The sequence below is a fragment of the Cylas formicarius genome, unplaced genomic scaffold, assembly GCF_029955315.1.
Source record: "Cylas formicarius isolate icCylForm1 unplaced genomic scaffold, icCylForm1.1 PGA_scaffold_10__41_contigs__length_53128322, whole genome shotgun sequence".
Taxonomy (NCBI): Eukaryota; Metazoa; Arthropoda; class Insecta; order Coleoptera; family Brentidae; genus Cylas; species Cylas formicarius.
In genome coordinates, this window is record NW_026844214.1 from 15256325 (window position 1) to 15277421 (window position 21097).

The 21097-nt window shown below is 35.7% G+C and overlaps 1 protein-coding gene across 2 annotated transcripts in view; it reads left to right on the forward strand.

Annotated features, from left to right (window-relative positions):
• Positions 1-21097, forward strand: part of LOC132697118 (protein mini spindles) — a 47850-nt gene that overhangs the window by 20265 nt on the left and 6488 nt on the right. For both annotated transcript variants that reach the window (XM_060662419.1, XM_060662412.1), the window contains exons 11-23: positions 1946-2166; positions 2223-2371; positions 8345-8564; positions 8619-8798; positions 9740-10038; positions 10088-10338; positions 12012-12249; positions 12310-12639; positions 12702-12904; positions 16567-16755; positions 19987-20122; positions 20178-20357; positions 20418-20599. In XM_060662419.1, the coding sequence (XP_060518402.1) occupies positions 1946-2166; positions 2223-2371; positions 8345-8564; positions 8619-8798; positions 9740-10038; positions 10088-10338; positions 12012-12249; positions 12310-12639; positions 12702-12904; positions 16567-16755; positions 19987-20122; positions 20178-20357; positions 20418-20599 (2778 nt within the window). The remainder of the gene's footprint in view (positions 1-1945; positions 2167-2222; positions 2372-8344; positions 8565-8618; positions 8799-9739; positions 10039-10087; positions 10339-12011; positions 12250-12309; positions 12640-12701; positions 12905-16566; positions 16756-19986; positions 20123-20177; positions 20358-20417; positions 20600-21097) is intronic.

Consider the following 21097-nt stretch of genomic DNA (forward strand, 5'->3'; position numbering starts at 1 on the left):
AATATTCTACAAATAACAAAATTTGTGTCTACGATTATTCTCAAAACGACATCTTTTGTTTTATGAAAATCGAGCACAGTATTGTGAAAACCGCATCGTTCTGTCTCTAAAATAGCTGATATATCCCGTAATGCCGAAAACTGGCCACACACAGCAATAAATAAAGCAACTTCATCGGTAGCTGACACATTAGCGTCTCAGGATTATCAGTGGTATAATTAGTAGTATGAAACTTTTTGACACGATTGTTTCTTGCGGAAATAGGAAAATCGACTGATGCAATTATGACACAGCCACAATTGTCTATGGAGTACTTTTTTGTAGTTGTACAAATAACAAAATTATAAAGTAGCAACAAATATAGAGCGCTGCAGAAGTTACCTTTATATCTACACAAGAGCGGATCATTGAGACATTGGGACACAATCAACAAGGTCATAAAAATATTTAGAATTCAACTTGTCATTTACATTTGGAGATAGGTCACAACAGATGCAATTCCTAAAAAGGATGTAAGGATTGGAATTCTTAAAGTTATTACTAAAAATCTTTAAAATGCGTACCATTGCGTACTGTTTTAAGAACTTAGACAAATTCAAATATGTCACCAGGAAGAGTTTTTTGACAATTGCAAGCTATGCAGTTGCAGAGACCGGGTTTCAAAAATCAAGGTGACAACTATACCTGTTGTCGGCCATTTCACAAACTCCATAATAATATCCAGTTTTTTGCTTTCCAATTTGCTTAATAAATTTTGTTTTCAAATTCTCCGTATTGAATATAAAGAATATATTCACTCATAAAAATTCAGAATTAATTTCAGATTTGCTCCGCTCTTAATCTGATTAAATTAAATTTAAAAAAATTAAATATAAAAATAGTAATCAAATCACAAAAAATCCGACGGAGCTGGATTTTTGTGGAGACCTCGGGGACACCAGTAGAAATAAAGTGCCAAAACTCCGCATTGATTCTATGTGTGACAAAAAATTGTTCAACGTCAAAAGTAAAGATTGCGGTTTTTTGGATTTTCTCGAAAACGGTAAATTTTATTAGAAAAATATCTTAGAGATATATTGTAGATCATTTTTCGGATTTCGGATTTGAAATGTCTAGTTCGATCGACTTATCTTTGACGTAACTTAATAATCATATAATCCAGATAAACAGATACTTAACAACGCAGGGCTAACCAATATTATTTCGCGAGTATTTTTAAAATAAAGGGCACACCTGATTTTTTTTCTGCTGCATAATGTTTGTCTATGGCTCAATTTGGATAACTTCTTTTTTGTTAGATGGAATACAATTTATTGCGAATTTTTTTAAAGAATAAAGTGTGAACGAATTCTTATTCAGAACTATATAAAACCTAACTATACTAATTTCCATGAAATTTGCTTAAGCATTACTCCTGTAGAATGTTTGTTTATGGTTCAATGTAGAGTTCTTAAGTGAGACATCCTGTATATGAGGCAACGGAGGAAAACGAGTTGTAGAAAGATTTATTTCTTCTTTCAATCGTTGCCTGATTTTACATATAAAACTATTTTAAAAATATGAATATAATTTCAACTTAGAACAATATACAAAATACATAACAATACAACAAAATATTCCTTAACTTAGTTTTAACTTTTGAAGGAAATAGAAAAATTCGATAGTATATTTACTAACCCAGAAGATCAACACATAATTATGGGCATGTCGAGTATTCCTCAGTGAGGGGTCACCCTTGACAAAATGCAAGGAGAATCAATAACACCATCTATTACCCTAAAAACAAAACAGATTGTGAAATATCCTACGATTCTCCAGGATAGCCAGCTCATAAACCCATAAAGTTCATCCTATACCTAAGATACTTTAAAATATCTTCCATATAGCCTCAACTCAAAGGATAACGATTTTAAGCAAAACAACGCGTTTTTTTTTTTTCGATCAGCAATCTGAACGTGAAGCTGATCATCGAGAACTCTAAGAAGGCCTTGAGCTCGACGAATCCGGGGGTACGTCAATCTTCCATATCGTTCCTAGGAATTCTGTATCTTTACATGGGCTCAAGTCTATACGTATTTTTTGAGAACGAGAAGCCATCGCTGCGCGATCAAATAGTCGCCGAGTTTGACAAGTATAAAGGTCAAAATCCACCCGCTCCAACTAGAGGTAAGTTTTCTCACGTTTTGGAAAAGTGTAGATCTGACGTGGAGTGGTGCTCATAGGTGTTCCAAAATCAGCAAGCTCGAACAGTCTCGATGCTCTAGAAGATGAGGCCGGTGAGGTGAACATACAAGACTTGTTGCCCAGGGCGGACATCAGCGGAAAAATAACAGACTCCTTAATAAACGAATTGGGCGACAAAAATTGGAAGGTTGGTAGTACATTTTTGTTATGCCTAATTAAGTTTGCGACATTGTCCATATTTCGTTTATTACGAAATGACACCTATTCTCAGAACCTGTCGACAATTTCAAAAAACTTCAAAGGCAAAAATTTTTTTGGATTCACGTATAATTCTAAAATGTTATATCGTACTGGTGATAGTGGTTATAACGGTCAAATTTTTGAACAAACGTCGGGAACAGCTATGGGTTCTCCACTATCACCAGTCATTGCGAATATGTATATGAAAGCCTTTGAAAAGAAAGCTCTCGACACCTTTCATCTAAAACCAAAATGATGGAAACGCTACGTCGATGATACATTTGTTATTTGGCCTCATGGTCAAGAAACCCTAGTAGATTTTCTTAGACATTTAAACTCAATACACCCTAACATACATTTTACCATTGAGTTGGAAGCTAATAATAACTTGCCATTCTTAGATATTATCAATAGAAAATCAGACTTAACATTGGGTCATTGTGTTTACAGAAAACCTACGCACACAGACCGATACCTTATCGAATGGTCACATCACCATCCGGCCCAAAAATCATCGGTTATCAACTCTCTTGTTTACAGAGCCATAAAACTATCTCAGTCCGAGTCACTGAAAACAGAATTAAAACACCTTACCTATGCTTTTCTCTCTAATAATTTCGACATTAAAGATATTAAACGTTCCATCAAAAAATACACTTCACCACAACTTTCCAATAGCAATGAGGCCGAAAAGAATCCTACACTTGCCACTGTGGTCCGTCCTTCCTTAGATTCAAAACATCACTGACCATATAGCAAAAGTTCTAAAGAAGTATAACGTCAAAACCAGATTTACCATTTGTCCAAAAATCTCTCAACATCTGCGGTTCGTCCAGACAAAATTCCATTTGAGACGCCAGGAGTTTACAGCATTCCGTGCATATGCGGCAAAGAATACATTGGAGAGACCGGACGAAAAATACTAGGCTCAAAGAACATGACAGACAGATAAACTCATCAGCTGTTGCGGAACACACTCATGAAACCGGGCATAAAATCTTATTTGATAAAACTAAAATTCTTGCATGCAATCAGTTCTTCTGCCAACGAAAAATCCGAGAGTCTATAGAAATCTATAAACAACCTAACAATCTCAGGTCTCTACCTGTCCCCAATTTGGAAATCAGTCATCCGAGACGGTGTTTATACCCTTCATTAGCCCCCCCCCCCCACCCCTTAAGCAATATATAAGCAGGTACAGAGTAAAATACGAGCCACTTTCAGTCAAGCTCTGAAGAAGCAAACAGGATGATTGGCGAAAAGGCAGCAATTTGGTACATGTCCATCATAAAGATCTATCAAAAGACATTGTGTTTCTGCTGCACTCTCAAATTACAAATTGTCATTGTTTATATTTTGAAAAACCATTATGTACAGAAAGAGACATCAAATAACGACTGTTTTTAAGTGAAATTAGATAAAAAAAATTCTAACCTACCGCCATTTGTTATTAAATCGCTACGAATTAATTCCATAATAGTCAAATAGAGTCATAAAATGGTGAATACAAATACAAGCTGTTTTCTTTTTTTTTATTAAAACACCTACTGGAGAAATTAATTTGTACAAATTTTGAAATGACATAAGAAGTTAGACAACTTTCACGGACTACATTGGACTCTAACAATTAACATGTTCCGCCCCATATATATTCGATGTCTTTTAATTAATTAAAGAATTTTCGTATTATTCGTCGGGGGTTGCTAGTCCCCCATCGGGCGCCTCCCCGGGTGGCGGATAGGGGAACGCCTCTCAGATATGAGTGGTACCGGGGAAATGAAATACCCGGGGTGGACCAAAATTAGCATGGCATAGGGAAGCAGCTATGACATTACTGGGTCGAGGCTACCGAAGAAACTTCATTTAAGGCTCGATACCAGAAAATCTTTGGCGACTATCACATATTGATTGCAACGGCAAAGACGCTGCGATGAGGAAAGCAACTGGAAACTACCTCATTAAACTCCCCAGGACAAATCATCAGCATGACTGGAAAAGCTAAAGTTACGGCCCTCAGTCCCCGGCAGACCTTTGATGGTCAGGGGGTGCTAAGAATCTCCGGGCCAGTCATGAGGAGGATTGCTACATGGAATGCGCGAAGTATGTTTGAAGCTGGCAAAGTCCACAATGCTATAAAAGAAATGAGAAGGTTGAACATCGAAATCCTTGGGATTAGTGAAATGCGATGACCAAGGTCAGGTCAAGTTCAGATAGAGGGGCATCAAGTTCTGTATGCAGGTAATGATGACCGTAATCATTATAACGGTGTGGGCATCATCGTGAATGAAGAATTGAAAGGGGCGATCAAAGCATTTGCTCCAATATCCGATAGAGTGATCTTACCGCAATTAAACGCACATCCATTTAACGTTAATATAATTCAGACCTACGCACCGACCTGCGATCACTCTGATGAAGAGGTGGAATTGTTTTACAAGCATCTAGACTCGGCAATGGAACTGGTTAATAAATCCGACGTTACTATTGTAATGGGTGACTTTAATGCGAAAGTCGGGAACAGACCGAGAGAAGGTATAGTTGGCGAGTACGGTCTTGGTGTGCCAAATGAACGGGGCGATAGACTGGTGCAATTTTGTCAGGAAAGGGAGCTCGTGATTACAAACACTTTCTTCAAGCTGCTTTCCCGCCGCTTATACACATGGAGATCAAACGCGGAAACCCTGGATAGAATTGTACGAAGCCAAATTGACTTCGTGATGATCGGGAAGCGTTTTCGCAACAGTGTTTGTTCAGCGAAGGCATACCCTGGAGCGGACTTGAACTCAGACCACAACCCCGTCATAGTGTCTGTGAGAATAAACCTTAAAAAGTTAAAGACCAAAACAAAAACTAGGATGATCGATACATCTAAACTTAACAACGAAGAACTTAGAACGGAAGTCAAAGAAATGCTCAACGAAAAGTTGCTAAATACTAGTACTAGGGAAGAAGACATAGAAACATCATGGAATGTAATTAAACATGCCTTAGTTGAAACTAGCAAAGCCAAGCTCAAGACAGAAACCCGACGTAAGAATAACTGTTGGATGACGGACGAGATCTTAGACCTGATGGAACAACGAAGGCTTTTAAAAAACAAGAACCAAGTAACGTACTCTCTGCTTCAGCGAGAAATTAGAAGGAAAATCAGACAGGCAAAACAGGAATGGTTGTCCGGTCAATGCAGTGAAATCGAAAGTCTGCAAGCCAAACATGATTTCTTTAACATGCATAAAAATATTAAAGAAGCGGCCGGATTATATAAACGCAGGTCCACAGGATTACTAATGGACCAACAGGGGAAAGTCATCCTTAATACCGAAACAAAATTAAAGGAATGGTGCAGTTATATAGAGGAACTTTTTGGGGACATCAGAGACGGGCTCATGGACTTGCCAGGAGAAGGACTTGATATAACCAGGCAAGAGGTGGAACATGCAATACGCCTTGCAAAGAGGGGCAAAGCGCCAGGACCCGACGAAACACATTCTGAACTCCTAAAACTACTTTTAGAAGAACAATCACTTAACGTTGTGGTAAGGCTATTTAATTTAATTTACAGGAGTGGTAAAATTCCCAGAGATTGGCTGCTTTCGACATTTGTAACAATACCAAAGAAACAGAACGCCAAATATTGTAGTGATTACCGCACAATTAGCCTCATGAGTCACGTTTTAAAAATATTCCTGAAAATCATTCATGCCCGTATTTACAACAAATGTGAAGAGAATATGAGCAATACACAGTTCGGTTTCCGAAATGGGATGGGTACACGTGAGGCCTTATTCAGCATGCAGGTGTTGGTGCAGAGATGCCGGGATGTGTCCGTAGATGCGTTTGCGTTTTTCATAGATTATGAGAAGGCTTTCGACACCGTCCAGCACAGTAAACTCATTGAAATACTAAGGAAACAAAACCTAGATGAACGAGATATACGAATAATAGCAAATCTATATTGGCACCAGAAAGCAAAAATAGTAGTGAACGGAGAGATGTCGGATGAGGTTCGAATCATGCGTGGTGTGAGACAGGGCTGCGTGCTGTCGCCTCTTATTTAACCTGTACTCCGAAAGCATTTTTGAAGAAGCATTATACGAGAAACACCAAGGTATTATTCTCAACGGTACAGTTATAAATAACTTCAGATACGCGGACGATACTGTGCTTCTCGCGAGTACGCTGGAGGACCTGCAGGAACTTTTGAACTGCGTGGCAGACAGAAGTAGGGAGATGGGACTCAAGCTGAACATCAAACAGACTAAATGGCTAGTAGTAAGCAAACATAGAGATGTGTGGGGTGATTTGGAGTATGACGGAAAACCCATAGAACGCGTCCAACATTACAAATATTTAGGCTGCATACTTAACGCAGAGTGGGACAACACACAAGAGATAAGATCCCGAATAGAGCAAGCCCGGGGCGCCTTCGTTAAAATGAAGGCCGTGTTATGCAGCCGCGATATCGATTTAGCTTTGAGGATTCGCATTCTCAAATGCTATGTCTTTAGTGTGCTCATGTATGGGGCCGAATCGTGGACGCTGACCGAAACCATGTGCAGAAGACTGGAGGCTTTCGAAATGTGGACATACAGACGCATGCTGCGAGTCTCGTGGGTTGACAGAGTCCGAAATATAGACATATTAAATCAACTAAACAAACAAACAGAAGTCATACACACTATCAAAAAGAGAAAACTAGAATATTTCGGACATATTCTACGCAACACAAAGTACCAAATACTCCAACTCATTATGCAAGGGCAAGATAGATGGTAGGAGAGGCCCAGGCCGTCGCAGAACTTCCTGGTTGAAGAATCTGCGGCAGTGGTATGGTGTTAGCGCCAGGACACTTTTTAGAAGAGCGGTGGACAAAGTCCAGATTGCGCTGATGATCGCCAACGTTCGATAGGACAAGGCACGCTAAGAAGAAGAAGTATTATTGATAAACCTTAACCCTGGAACAACTCACAGCATTATGCGCGTTTCAAGGTTCAATAATAAAAAAAGCCATTATATTTCTAAATTTCTATAAATTGCACTTGGTGCCCACCTCCTCTCCAAATTTTAATAAAATTTAAAAATTTTAAGAATCTTGCTATTATTGAATAACCTCAACCCAAGAACAACTCCAGCATTATGTATATAAATATATAAATTGTTTGTGTGTATTCCTTTACGGATGGAAGGGTGTATACTGGTGTTGATCCGGGTATTCTGAAACAGGTTAAGTGCGGACACGTACAAGTGACATGGACGCGCAGTCTCTGACGATGCCAGATAGAATTCTGGCGAAAGGTCAGGCGACCGATCCCAATCCAGGATCAAACAACGAACGGATGGATACCCGGACCAACAAAAGTACAAATTTATATATAAACACTTTCAATTTACGTTGATAAGTTGTTCACGTAATAATATACAAGTAGATATCACTTCTCCACCAGATGGTATATTTTCTCGCAGTTCCGTACGATTTGGAGACAGTGTATCTTTTCAGTTTGTTATTAATTACAGATTTTGGTATTTCCACGTTAATACTATTTAAATCGAATTTGACAACTGACGGTTAAATTTGGCATTGGCAATAGGCATTTTAAAAAAGATTTTGTTTGGTTAAGCACCGAGGAGAACTATAATAATAATATAATTTGAATTTTTGGATTTTTTTGGATTATAACTTTCTTCATTAAAGTGTGCAAAATTCAGTAATTCTAATGGTACAAGAAAGTTTTAATTTGGTTTTGGATGGTCATAACTTTCCCTAGGAATTCACCTTACAGCATTGATCGATAACCGGGCTACAAAAAAGATGTATAAAAGTTTTTTTTCGCCTTTTGGTTAGTTAAGTAAGCTTTCTGTAAAAAATATTAAAGATTTTTGTGCGCAGGGGCGATAATGACTACATTTGATCAAATTTAAGGAGCGTATTGAAGCTTTGAACAAAGTCAACTCTATCATTCAAGAGGCGAAATTCATCAAACCCAATCTAGGTGATTTACCACAAGCGCTGGCTGCCCGTTTAAGCGACAGCAACGTGAAGATAGCTCAGACCACGTTGAATATTTGCCAGGAGATCGTAAAGGCAGTTGGGCCAGAGTCCAAACAGTATATTCGCACCTTTTTTCCAGGATTCTTGCAATGTATGCAATGATCATTGCGTTAAAGTCGTGCGATTTTATTTGCTGCTTTTTGAGGTCTCTCCGATAACAAAGCGTGGATGCGCACGACGGCCTTAGAGACGATCAATGCCTATAGCGAGAAGTGCGGTTACAAGGAGTTTTTCGACTGTGGAATGATCGGGGATGCTTTTAAAACCGGTTCGCCGGTTTTGCGCGCGGAACTCTGGAACTGGTTGGCCGAGGTGTTGCCGAAAAGTAAGCGAAAGTGCAGGGAAAATCAAAAGTAGTAGCGCATATATCGTAATTTTAATTATAGCAATGGATAGAAAAAATGTTGAAGACATTCTCTTTCACCTCTCTTCACCTTTCTTTCGTCTTCACTTCGTTATTTCTTTGATTCTTGGTGATCCCGACCAATCTTTTACTTCACACCCAAATATGGTAAAACGTAAAATGGTAATACAAAGGTGTGTTTATATTGTCTGATTTCAAATCTAATTTTCCATTAGACTATATCAACTTAAAAAATAACTTACAGTAGACAAACGGATTGGGTTTTGAAATTCAGACTGAATTTGTTTTATTTGATATTCTAGCCCATTATCTCAACATTAGTCGTATTTTTGTTATTGTATATTGTATATATTTTTTATTTTATATTTATTTATATTTATTATTTTGTATTTATAATAAAAAGAGTATATAGCAATTTTAAACAATATCATCGAGATCTTTCGCATGCGCGTCCATAAGAAAAGTAACCAATTGAAAATGAGATACAAAATAGAAACGCGCGAGTCAAGTGTAAAATATAATGAATTGAAATGACCCACGATGAAATTTCACCACAGAACCCGTCCTTATTGTCAAGGCTAGCCATAAATATTTGTTACAGTTTATTTTTGTGCCGATTACCATATATGAATATCAGGCATATAAATCTTAAGGTCACTGTTCAATCAATCAAGTTCGCGGTAATCCTTTCCAGCTACACATATTAGTTATTGTAATCTAACAGACTGACGACGGAAGAACCCTTCGGAAACTTCACACAAATCATTCACACTCGGTTTACCCTTACCTTGATAGATAACTTACAAATTTTTGTAGTTTTACTTTGTAAATATCGATCTAATCATAAATTTGCCACATGTAATGACATAGTTCAATCAAATTCATTAAATCCGTTTCAATAGTTCCCCCGAAGACGTTGCCCAAGGAGGAAATCGTGATATGTGTTCCGCACCTCTTCAGCAATTTGGAAGATCGGAACGCGGACGTAAGGAAGAACGCGAACGAAGCTATCCTAGGGATAATGATTCACGCAAGATGCGAGGAAATGATAAAGCAGGCGGAAAAACTGAAGCCTGGTTCGAAGGCTGTCGTTTTAGCGGCTCTAGACAAAGTCAGGCCTAACCTCCCAATGAAGAAAAGCCAGCCCGTCGAAGAAAAACCTACCAAAAGCGCGTCACAACAAAGAATTGTCAAACCTAAGGTAGTTTAAAACTCGACTAATAATCTGTAACTGAAATCTATCGTTGTAGGCTGGATCCACGCAGACCAAGGCATCGGCGCCTGTGTCATCCCGTAAGAAGGAAGAGGAAGTTGATACTTCGCCGCTTTTGGTCACAAACAATCTCAAACATCAGCGCACAATTGACGAATCCAAACTGAAGGTCCTGAGGTGGAACTTTACACAGCCACGGGAAGAGTTTGTCGAGCTTTTGAAAGATCAGATGCTGGCCGCTAACGTCAACAAGCAATTGATCGCCAATATGTTTCATTCGGATTTCCGGTAATATTTTAGTTTTTTTGTTTTAGTTTCGTATATAGTTGACAATAGATTTCATTTTCATTTTGAAAACATTATTCCCAACTAACATTTTTCGCAGCTTAACATTTTATTATAAGTTATAAGTAAGAACTAAAAAAGTAGGTGTTGGTTATTTCAGATTTTATTGCGTTCTTAAAAACCTTAGTACAAAACTTTCACTCTTTTGGTTCTACATCTTGGCCCTTAAAAAGCCCTCATAAATCTTGAAAGCATCTAATAAATATTTTACAGCTACAAAGATAAAGAAAGTTATAAAATTTATAGCTATGTATGTGGAAGCCGCTATCTTTTTGAGGTTATGATGTAATAATTGATTTCTTAATCACATAAAATTAAGTATAGTAGCAGCCTTTATTGAACGTACGCTAATACCCGTGATAATGTTTTGTAAAATGCACCAGGCGATTAATCATCAAAAATTAGACGAAATTTAATAGAAATAGATCAAAATTTATAAACGAACTGCTTTGCTCGGTTAAAAGTTTTTTGTATGGCGCGTTACCTTTAATATTCTTAGATTAACTAATCCGTCGCAAATATTCCGGAGCCTTTCCAACTATATTATGACATTGCTGCCATTTTGGATTAGGCCATTTCATATAACGTAAAATTATTCTTTTTGTTTATGTATATTATATATTATTATATTTCGTGGACATTGTTATGTTTTTAGAATTGACATAAATAACTTCATAAAAAGGGAAGAATATCGCATTTTAACTTATACTCCTGAGACTTGAAAACATATTTCTTCAAAAATATGCTATTAAAAAATATTCTGCATTTTATTTTCAAAAATAAAATTCATGAGACTTGTTTAATACTTTTCATTTTTTTTAAATTTTGCTGTATGGTTAGGTTAGAGTAGATTCGTGTACCGAAATGACGATTTTTGTACAATTTAACCAACAGAGGATAGTACAAGACACAGTTTTAAATTGAAGGTTTGAATAAAAAATTACGTTTAAAATGAGAGCGCTTAAATTTTAGGAAATTAAGTCATCGTAGGAAATTTTCAAATTTTTGAGTAATCATATTTAATAAAACACAAAAAGTCCATTGTTGTCAACATCAGCGTAAAAGCAAAATATACCAAATAAAATATATTGTAAACAAATGATATAGAAAAGGGGGAACAAAAAGACCTTTTTTGGTGTTTTTAAATACTGTAGGTGGGTTTTATAGCGGCAACGACAATGTATTTCTTGCCTTTATAAAACTGGTTTATAAAAATAATGACAAGCTCTAGTTACAAATTAATACAAAGTTTCATATAGCTCTAAAATTTGGTCATCGGTACCTTTATAAAATTTCAGAATAACGAAAACGTTTCGCAAATAATTTATGGCTTTTTAAGTTTTATAAAATAGATAATCGAATTTTAATCCATACCGATATAAAACTACAAATGGGCTTAATGAAACTTCGAACTCTGTCGCTTGGAGATACTTTTTTTTTGTTAATTTTAAACACAGCAGCGCCTCAAGCGAATTTTTCATTGCTTTTAAATGTCAGTGAGGTTTTACTTTATTTAATTTATTAAAATTGTATTTTGCATGAGTATTTTATTTGAACAACTCCGGCTGCGTAAATTACTGTTCAATTAAGTCATTTCCGCTTCTCCCTTGCCTCAGGTTCCACATTAAGGCAATTGAATCGTTGATGGAGGACCTGCCCAACAATAGTCAAGCTTTAATTTCAAACTTGGATCTGATTCTGAAATGGCTAACACTGAGATTCTTCGACACAAATCCTTCAGTGCTACTAAAGGGTCTAGAATATCTTCATTCTGTGTTCAACACCCTCGTAGAGAAGCAGTACCACATGCTGGAGAATGAGGGTTCTTGCTTCATACCTTACTTAGTGCTTAAGGTAACATGATCAGCAATTATGTTAAACCCGATCAAATTAAGTCTGTGACGATTGTGACAGGTCGGCGATCCGAAAGACGCAGTTAGAAATGGCGTCCGCTCCCTACTGAAACAAATCAGCGGCGTTTTTCCTCTGGGTCGACTATCAGGGTACGTTATGGAGGGTGTTAAGTCGAAGAATGCGAGACAAAGAGCCGAATGTTTGGAAATTATGGGTTCGATGATTGAAGATTATGGTATCAGTGTCTGTATGCCGTCGCCATCGGCTGTACTAAAAGAAGTTGCCAAACAGATATCAGACAGAGATAACTCAGTAAGGAATGCAGCACTAAATTGCGTCGTGCAAGCTTACAATATCGTCGGCGACAAGGTTTACAAAATGGTGGGCAATGTGAGTAATCGTGACAGCAAAAGGAACGAGCTGGTTCCAACAATTTCTCGCGGTTGTTGCAGATCTCCGATAAAGATATGTCCCTGTTGGAAGAAAGGATAAAAAGGTCGAGCCGACGATCCATCATGCCGAAAGCGGCTCCAACTCTCAATGTAACTATTACCCAAGTAGCTCCTACCACCAGCAACGGTATAAACGGAAATGAAACAGTGACGATCGATGACGATCAAGATGTAGATGATGAAGATACTCTTCCTGGAGTTAGGTAAGCCTGTGTATTGGGGAACGGGTCCATGGTCAACTTTGTTTGTTGGTGATGAAAAAATTTGTTGCACTTATTTAAAGTTAACGAAAAACCTTACTTGATATATGCCATAACCAATATGAATTACGTATTTAACAAGTGTTGACCCAACACGCCAGTGTGCAACTAGGATTCTCATTGATATTTCTTTTGTTAATTTTTTTAAGATTTTAAAATATACGAAATAGAAACACTTGCTTTGACTCACTGTATCTATAGTCTAAACCAAATAACTTTCCCATGAACGTGTGGTTTGTTGAGTAGCAAATACTCAAATCATTTCCATATATCACAAAATCTCATAGACACACACTAAACCCTCCCAAAAATGGTCGCAAAAAATATTCCAAATACTAAAATCGCTGGCGCTCAAAATGTGAAACTTTTCCAATTTTTGTTATGTTGTGGACGCCACTCTATAGTAGATTCCAGGTTGCTGTTACTGTACACTCCCTAGTTAATGTAACTAAATCTTTAAAAAAATTGTACTGAAGTGGCTTTTACTTGATGAAAATCCATTTAAAATAGCTAAATAAGAACAAACGTTCAGATTTTCACATAAATATAATCTGTTTCGGCAACACGGTACCTTTATCAAATGCGAATATCAAACGGTACCGATGTTTATAAATACAAAACAGGTAGTAATTACTTAATGTGAGGTATTACATTAAGATTTAACAAGGGACATCCATTCAAATCTAGTTGGTCATTAAGTAATACATTCGAACCTCTCATCTCATCTCATCTCCATAGCTTCTAGTAAATTTAATTTTCTACTTTTTGAAACAGTGTGTAAAATATCGAAATTGTCGTCAAATTGTGTTTTTCTAAATTTAAATGTATAGCGTCATTAGAATCTGAACTATTGTTTTTAAATGATCGTCAATGTACGTTGATACGTTTTTTGAAAGATCTACCTGTTTGTCCAATATAAATATTAGAACATGATCTGCAATTTAATCTACAGACTCCAGAATTCTGGGATCTATTAGATTTAGATTTATTGTTTTTAACAAATTTTCCTAGGGTGTTATTAGTTTTAAAAGCAATTTTGAGGCCACATTTCGAGAGATGATCTGAAACTTTATTACTAGGTTCTCCTATGTATGTTAATGTTTTAAAACCTTGAGATTCAGTAATAGAGCGGGGATATATAGAGTTCAAAGTTTTTTGAAATTGTTTCTTAGTTAAGATTTTATCTATCAGTGACGGGTCATAGCCATTGTTGAATGCTATTTGTTTTATAATATTTAATTCTTTTTCAAGGTTTATTGCAGAATGAGAGATAGTTATCAACCTATGAATAAATGAATAAAAGGCAGCTATTTTGTGTGTATAGGGATGGTTTGAACTCTCATGTATTATAGTGTCTTGTGTGTGAAGGTTTATGGTATATTGAAAAATCTAATTTGTTTTGTGCTTTATTTATCGTTATATCCAAGAAATTTAAAGAGTTATTTTGTTAGATTTCAGTAGTAAATTTTATGCGATTGTGTAATGAGTTGATATAATTTAAAAAGGTATCTAATTGTCTCTCAGTCCCTACGAAACACGCGAAAACATCATCCACATATCTGTACCACCAAAGAAAACTTTTAAATAACGGATGTTCAAGTATAATATTTTCCAGATTGTCCATAAAAATTTGGGCAACTAGAGAACTAAGTGGGTTTCCCATAATTAGTCCTTCTTTAGAAATATACAACTGACCATTAAATTCAAAGTAATTTTGGTCTAAACAAACTATTATACTATCCAATAAATCTTGTTTAACGATTGGGTTAATTTGTTTTTGGGTGAGCATGCTGTCTATTACGTTTATTACATCAATAGGTGGAATACTAGGAAATAGATTTTGAACGTGGAATGAAACTAATAATGCATTAGGAGGGATATTAATATCTTTGACCTTGATGACTAATTCAAAAGAGTATTTTATTGTAAATTTAGGTTTGAAGTCTGTGTAATTTTCTAAAATATTTATTAATCTTGTGGACACTTTGACAGATGATGCTGTTACAAAAGACACAACCGGCCTGTTTGGCATATTCTGTTTATGTAATTTAATTAGAGAGTATAATTTTGGGGGTTGGGGATTCATTATTTTTAGTTGATATTTATCCGTCTTATTAAAAAGTGAGGAATCTTTAAAAATCTTTAAAGAAATCTAGTTTTATTTAAAGTTGAATAATGTTGCCAAATGTGTAACTGGCTTTAAGAATCTGCAAAGGCAATAATGCGATACACACTATATTGACAACAACATTGCCCTTAGAACCCACCCAAATGAAACTGTTAAAATGATAATAAAATAAGGGAAAAATGGTTTATACAAGTGGTGAAATGGTGAAAAAGGGAACAAGCCATTTTCAAAGCAGCTGAGTTTTTTTTTAGAGGGAGCAAGTGTTTGTGTTACAAGGTGTATGGAACAATTTAATATTTTAATTTTAATTGACTTATTTATTGTGTAAATTGGACTGTAAATGGACAACCATATAAAAAAGGAATAAAATATCTCTTGCGACAGAAATAATTTATTTCTCAAGTCGTCGTCGTCGCCTGTCTTTCTAGTGAAATGTTTCTAGCTTCACCATCTCAATCTCGGTTGCCATTAAAATAATTTGATTTTTATCCCAATCGCCACATATTTTTCATGTTATATGGTGCTTGTCAAAGTGTCTTGATTGCCTAACGTTTTAATTACTTCTTATTTAACTCATTGTAATCCAGTGCTACGAAAAAAACGTTGCGATAAGAAAGAAGAGTAATGTCTACTAATTTATAAAAAGAAACTTCCACACTAGATGCCTCTTGCATCGGTTGTTGATATATCGAATTTGCTGACGTTTCGCCAATCATACTATGATTCGCGACGTCAGCAAATTCGATTTATCAACAAATTGTAAAAAAGTAAAAGGTAAAAACAAAATTTTATTTTGATTGCAAATAGCATGTGGATCATCAATAATAGGTTAGCGTTTTATTTGGTAAATTCTGGACAATTAAACATTCAAAACAACCCGCAAAATGAAATTTTTTCCCAAAATCGACTTGTTATGTTTATATTTTTATTGTTTAATAAACATTTAAAAAAAAATAGAAAAAACAAACTTTCAGATGAAGTAAATGTTTAGAAACAAAAAAGCACATGATTTCCCAATTTTCAGATGCATCTAAACGTATAATAGGTTAGCTAGTAGTGTCACATTCATTGATTAAAACGGATTGCAGCACCTTGTCCAACTCAAAGTGAGAAAGGGCAAGGTTTGAAAGCAATTGAAAACTTTTATTAGTAATTGGTACATAATTAGGTATTTTAGAGTGGGGAGTAAGAAAAATATCTTAAATCGATGAGATTATAAGGCTAAAGTCGGATTCATAACATTTATCTATTTCTTGACAAATACGATAAATTATGTTTTTTACAATTACAGCGCCATACACCGAGAATCCAAAAAAACCTCGAACAAAACCTGAAATTTTTGTAGCATAGAATCCAAATTTAAGATTTCAAAGATGCCTTCTCCTCACCACCAGAACAAATTTCTATTGAAAATTTAAGGGCATTTTATTGTCTTAGTCGTTTCATTGCGTTATTAGTTTATTCGTTTGCCGTTCAGATTGCCGCCCGCCGTCGCTTCCGAACCTCCCAAGAAAGTGGTGCATGGGCCGTTCCAGTTAGATCCGGAATTCATGAAGGAGTTGGATAAGATAACTATCAACTACGAAAGAAAACCTATCATGGAAATAGACACAAATTTCATGAATGAAGATATTAAGATGCCATCGTTTTATGATAACAAGGCTAAGTAAGTATAAGGATATTTGTATGGGGTTTATTAGGATTTATAACAATTTTTATAGTTTTATAAGAAAACGTTGGCGTAACACGTTTTGTAAGAGGTTCAATAAATACTAAATAATTTTAAGTTTTATTATATTGCGTCCAAACTGATTGAGTTACATAAAACCCTTTGGTTACTTCAAATTTTTTTAAAGTTTTGATTTTATTAATGAACTATCTAACCAAAATGTTTACTGTTAGCTTAGATGTTCTTGTTTATGCTAAAATCCGTGAGAATATTTTGAGTGCACCAGTGAGAAAACCTAAGAAAAAATAGAGCAAAATTTAGACTTTCATTGAGACAATATTATATTGGCAAATACCGAGATCTAGCACTGTTCTAATTCGGTAAGGCAGCGTTTAAAACGACCAACGTCTTCCGAACTTTTTTCGTTGGAACAATTCCAAAATGATTGAAGTTATGATTGCATAATTGACATTCGATATTTGGGCATTACTTTTTCATTGATTTTTTGGTTATTTGTATTTTTACCCATTTATTGTAGGACAATTCGGATTTGGACACTTTATATAACATAAAATTATCCATGTGTGTAAATAATATTGTTTTCAATCAGATTCAGGAAGACATTTTAAGCAATATTCCTGAAACTTGAAGAAATATTTCTCAAAATAAATAAGAACGAAAAGTTTGGATTTTCACGATATTATATATTTTGACATGACAATTGTTTCAACAACACCGTGTCTTTATCAAATGTGAAATATTTCTTCAAATATTAAAAAATATATTCTGCAATTTAATTCCAAAAATAAAATTTATGAGACATAATTTTAAATGTAAGGTTTAAAAGTGCTGAAAATGAGGGCACTACAGTTTTAGGAACGGTAAAATAAAAAATTACTCCATAAATTTATATTTATAAATTTTTCGTGCCAAATAAAATAAAGTTGTTGAAGGAAATTTACCTAGATGAGTTACTATAACATTTAATAAGACATTTTGATAATAATTTCAAAGTAAAAATCACTTTGGAGTAAAAGCACAAAATATAATGACAATAATTCAAAATAAAATATTATTGGAAACAAATGTTATATTAAAAGGTTAAGCGAAAAATGGGCATTTTTTGGCACACTGTAGGTAAGTTCTATAGCGGTAATGGAAATGTGTTCCTTGCCGTGATGTTACCCCCTCTCAACTTTTTTATTTTGCATTTTCGAAGAAAAAGTTGAAATAACAACGGTTTCAAGTTTGATGTGTATATTTAACAAAAAGAATAGTATACCAAAATTTCCTGAGCTGATTTCAAAAATATTTAACATGTTATAATTAGGCCAGAAAAAGCAAAAAAATCGTCATGCACGATGGTGCCACTCCACCGCCAAAAAAAATATGTTAAGTATTAAGGGAAGATTTTTTAGAAAATATCAGAGTCAATGAGATTCGCGGAAATTATAAAGGGTGATTCAATAAGGGTTTCCTCATTAAAATAATAAAAAAAAACTCGGAAGAATATAAAAATATACAAACATTTTTATTTGCCATTTTAGATTAGTGTATTACAATTAGGTATGAAAGATGATGTCATTTAAATGACCCCCGCGACTCATGTGGCATGACGTAATTCGTTTATTGAAATTTCCTATCACTTTTTGACACAATTCAGGTTCTATGTCGGCTATTTCGCGTCTAATCTCCTGTTTCAGCTCTGGAATAGTGTTTGGTTTATTTCTATACGCTCTGCTTTTTAGATATCCAAAAAAAAATCTAGGGGAGTAAGATCACATGATCGCGGCGGCCAATTGATATCACCGTTACGTGCGATAATCCGACTAGGAAACTTGCCCCGCAGCAATTGCATCGTTTCTCTGGATGTGTGACAAGTGGCTCCATCCTGTTGGAATCACAAATCTTCAAGGTCCATACCTTCCAACTGCTCCCAGAAAAAATCAGATATCATGTGTCGATATAACACCATTAACCGTAACAGCGTTCTCCGCAATATCCTCGAAAAAAAAAAGGGCCAATTAATCCTCCGCACCAAACAGCCACTTCTTGAGGATGCATTGCTTTTTGAACAATCTCTCTTGGATTTTCTAATCCCCAAATACGAGCATTGTGTTTGTTGACAAAGCCACCATCGCTAAAGATGATTTTCGTTGAACAATGAACCCCTTGTTCTCGTATCCATTCTGCAAACACGCGGCGCTGTTGATGATTTCGAGGTTTCAACTCCTGCGTTATTTGGACTTTATATGGGTGTAGATGCAAGTCTTTTGTTAAAATTCGCTGTGTGATTGAATACGTAAATCCCACTTACTGCGATCGATGACGAATCGATGTGTTTGGATATTCGGCTACACTTTCGCGAACAATGGCAATATTTTGATCGGACCGACCTTCACGAGCTCGTTGAGAGACTTTGAGGTTAGTTACAGATCCAGTTTGCTGAACCACATTCTAAATTGTCCTCTCAGAAGGTCGATTTTGCGCTCCGAAAAATTCACGTATAGCCCGAAATGCATTTTTTCTTGATCGACCATTTTCATAATAGGCTTGCACAATGTTTACACGCTGTTCAGGTTAGAAATCTCATATGATAATAAACAAATGCAGTAGCGTTTCAAAAATATTTCAGATTGTAATGTGGAAACTCTTATTGAATCACCTGTTATTACCCATTGAAAGAATATTTACTTAATAATATCCAACATCAGATACTGAACAATAGCCCGTATCTTACTCTTTCTGATCCTGTTTTTTAAAGGGGAGGTTGGGGGTATTTAAAAAACAAAATTTCTTTGAGCGGCATGACAATATGGATACCATTAAAGAGGTATTAGAAGTGTTTTAACTAATATTAATCATTTGCATCCTGCTTTAGCTTTAGATAAGTTAAAAAGAGGACATTTCAAATTTTAGCGGAATTTTTCTAATCAATAAATTAGTGTTATCTGTATATTTTTTATCTAATATCTTTGCATTATTGTTATTTTTTTTATATGCGACTATATTTGGAATTTTTTGTCATTTCAAAACATTATTCTTGTGCCCATTATTGAAAAATAATAATATAATATTCACAACTGTGATTATTATAGAAAAGGCGTAGCTTTGGAGTCACGCCATGTGATGCATGACCAACTAGGTGATAATTTTATTATTGGTTAATTCTGGTAAAAAATTACAAGGAACTTTGTAAATGGTTGTTCATATTTTTTTGTTTGTTAGAATAATGCCTATGACGCCTCCTAAACCTGTCCAGGCAATGAGTTACGCGATGCAGGGCGTTAAACATGGCATCAGCGTAGAGATTTCGGAGACGCTTAAGCTCGTCGGTACTCCCAATTTGGCAGTAGGATGTCAAGTAAAGTGGATTCGATAAAATGTGCGGCAGATGAAGTTTTTTATGAGCCTTTTAGGGTTTCTTACAATTACTGGAACTAATGAATAACCCGTCCAAAAGTCAAGTATTGGCCGATCACGAAAACGATTTTGTCGAGGCGTTAGTATCACAGTTGAAGCACTTGCGCACTTTGGACCCTGGCGGCGATGAAACAGTGGCGAAGCTCTACCGGAGTTTGTTTAGGAGTATCGATATGGTAAAATCTTAATTTTTTGTTCAAATTGTTTTGGTAGCCGTTGGTCACGTTTCTTACTAGTTTTACCAGCAACCACGCTCATCGAAACGGGTGACCGTACAGGCCGTTAAGGATCTTATGAACCAGCTGGTCAGCCTGTTGGTCGAACAAAAATTGGAAAGTTGCGGCGACGTCTATGTGCGAGTATTAAATCTCAATTGCGTTAGGATTATCGAGAATTCCGATCATACCGTGATTATATGGTAAGTACATAGATGACGATGTAGGATTTCCTTTGGTTGTGCTTTTAACATTGGAAGTAATTAAAGCGACGACGAAAAAAATATTAAGATGGTCGTTTCCAACTAACAAAACCTAGCGGCATTTGACAAACAACATGGGTAGATCATTTCCGTCTCTACGAAAATATCTCCTGAGGCGCATCAGTTATTATCGTATTACGGCCAATATATTCTCTAATAGGTATATAATATATGGGCAACGCTTGCCCTAAATGCGCGTCCCTTGCCTAAATGCCTATATTTGCATCACAACAATAGCAATTTTATGAATGACTTATGTCATTTTTTTTGGTTAGACGCCGATGAAACCATGGCCTTCATTATTACTTATTGCCTTAGGAACCGAGCGGGTGGCCGAATGAAGACAGGAATGGACTGATGAGCGCTCTAGAGGGAGCAAGTGTTGTGGTTACAAGTTGTATGAAATATTTTACTGTAACAATTGTAATGAGTTTAACT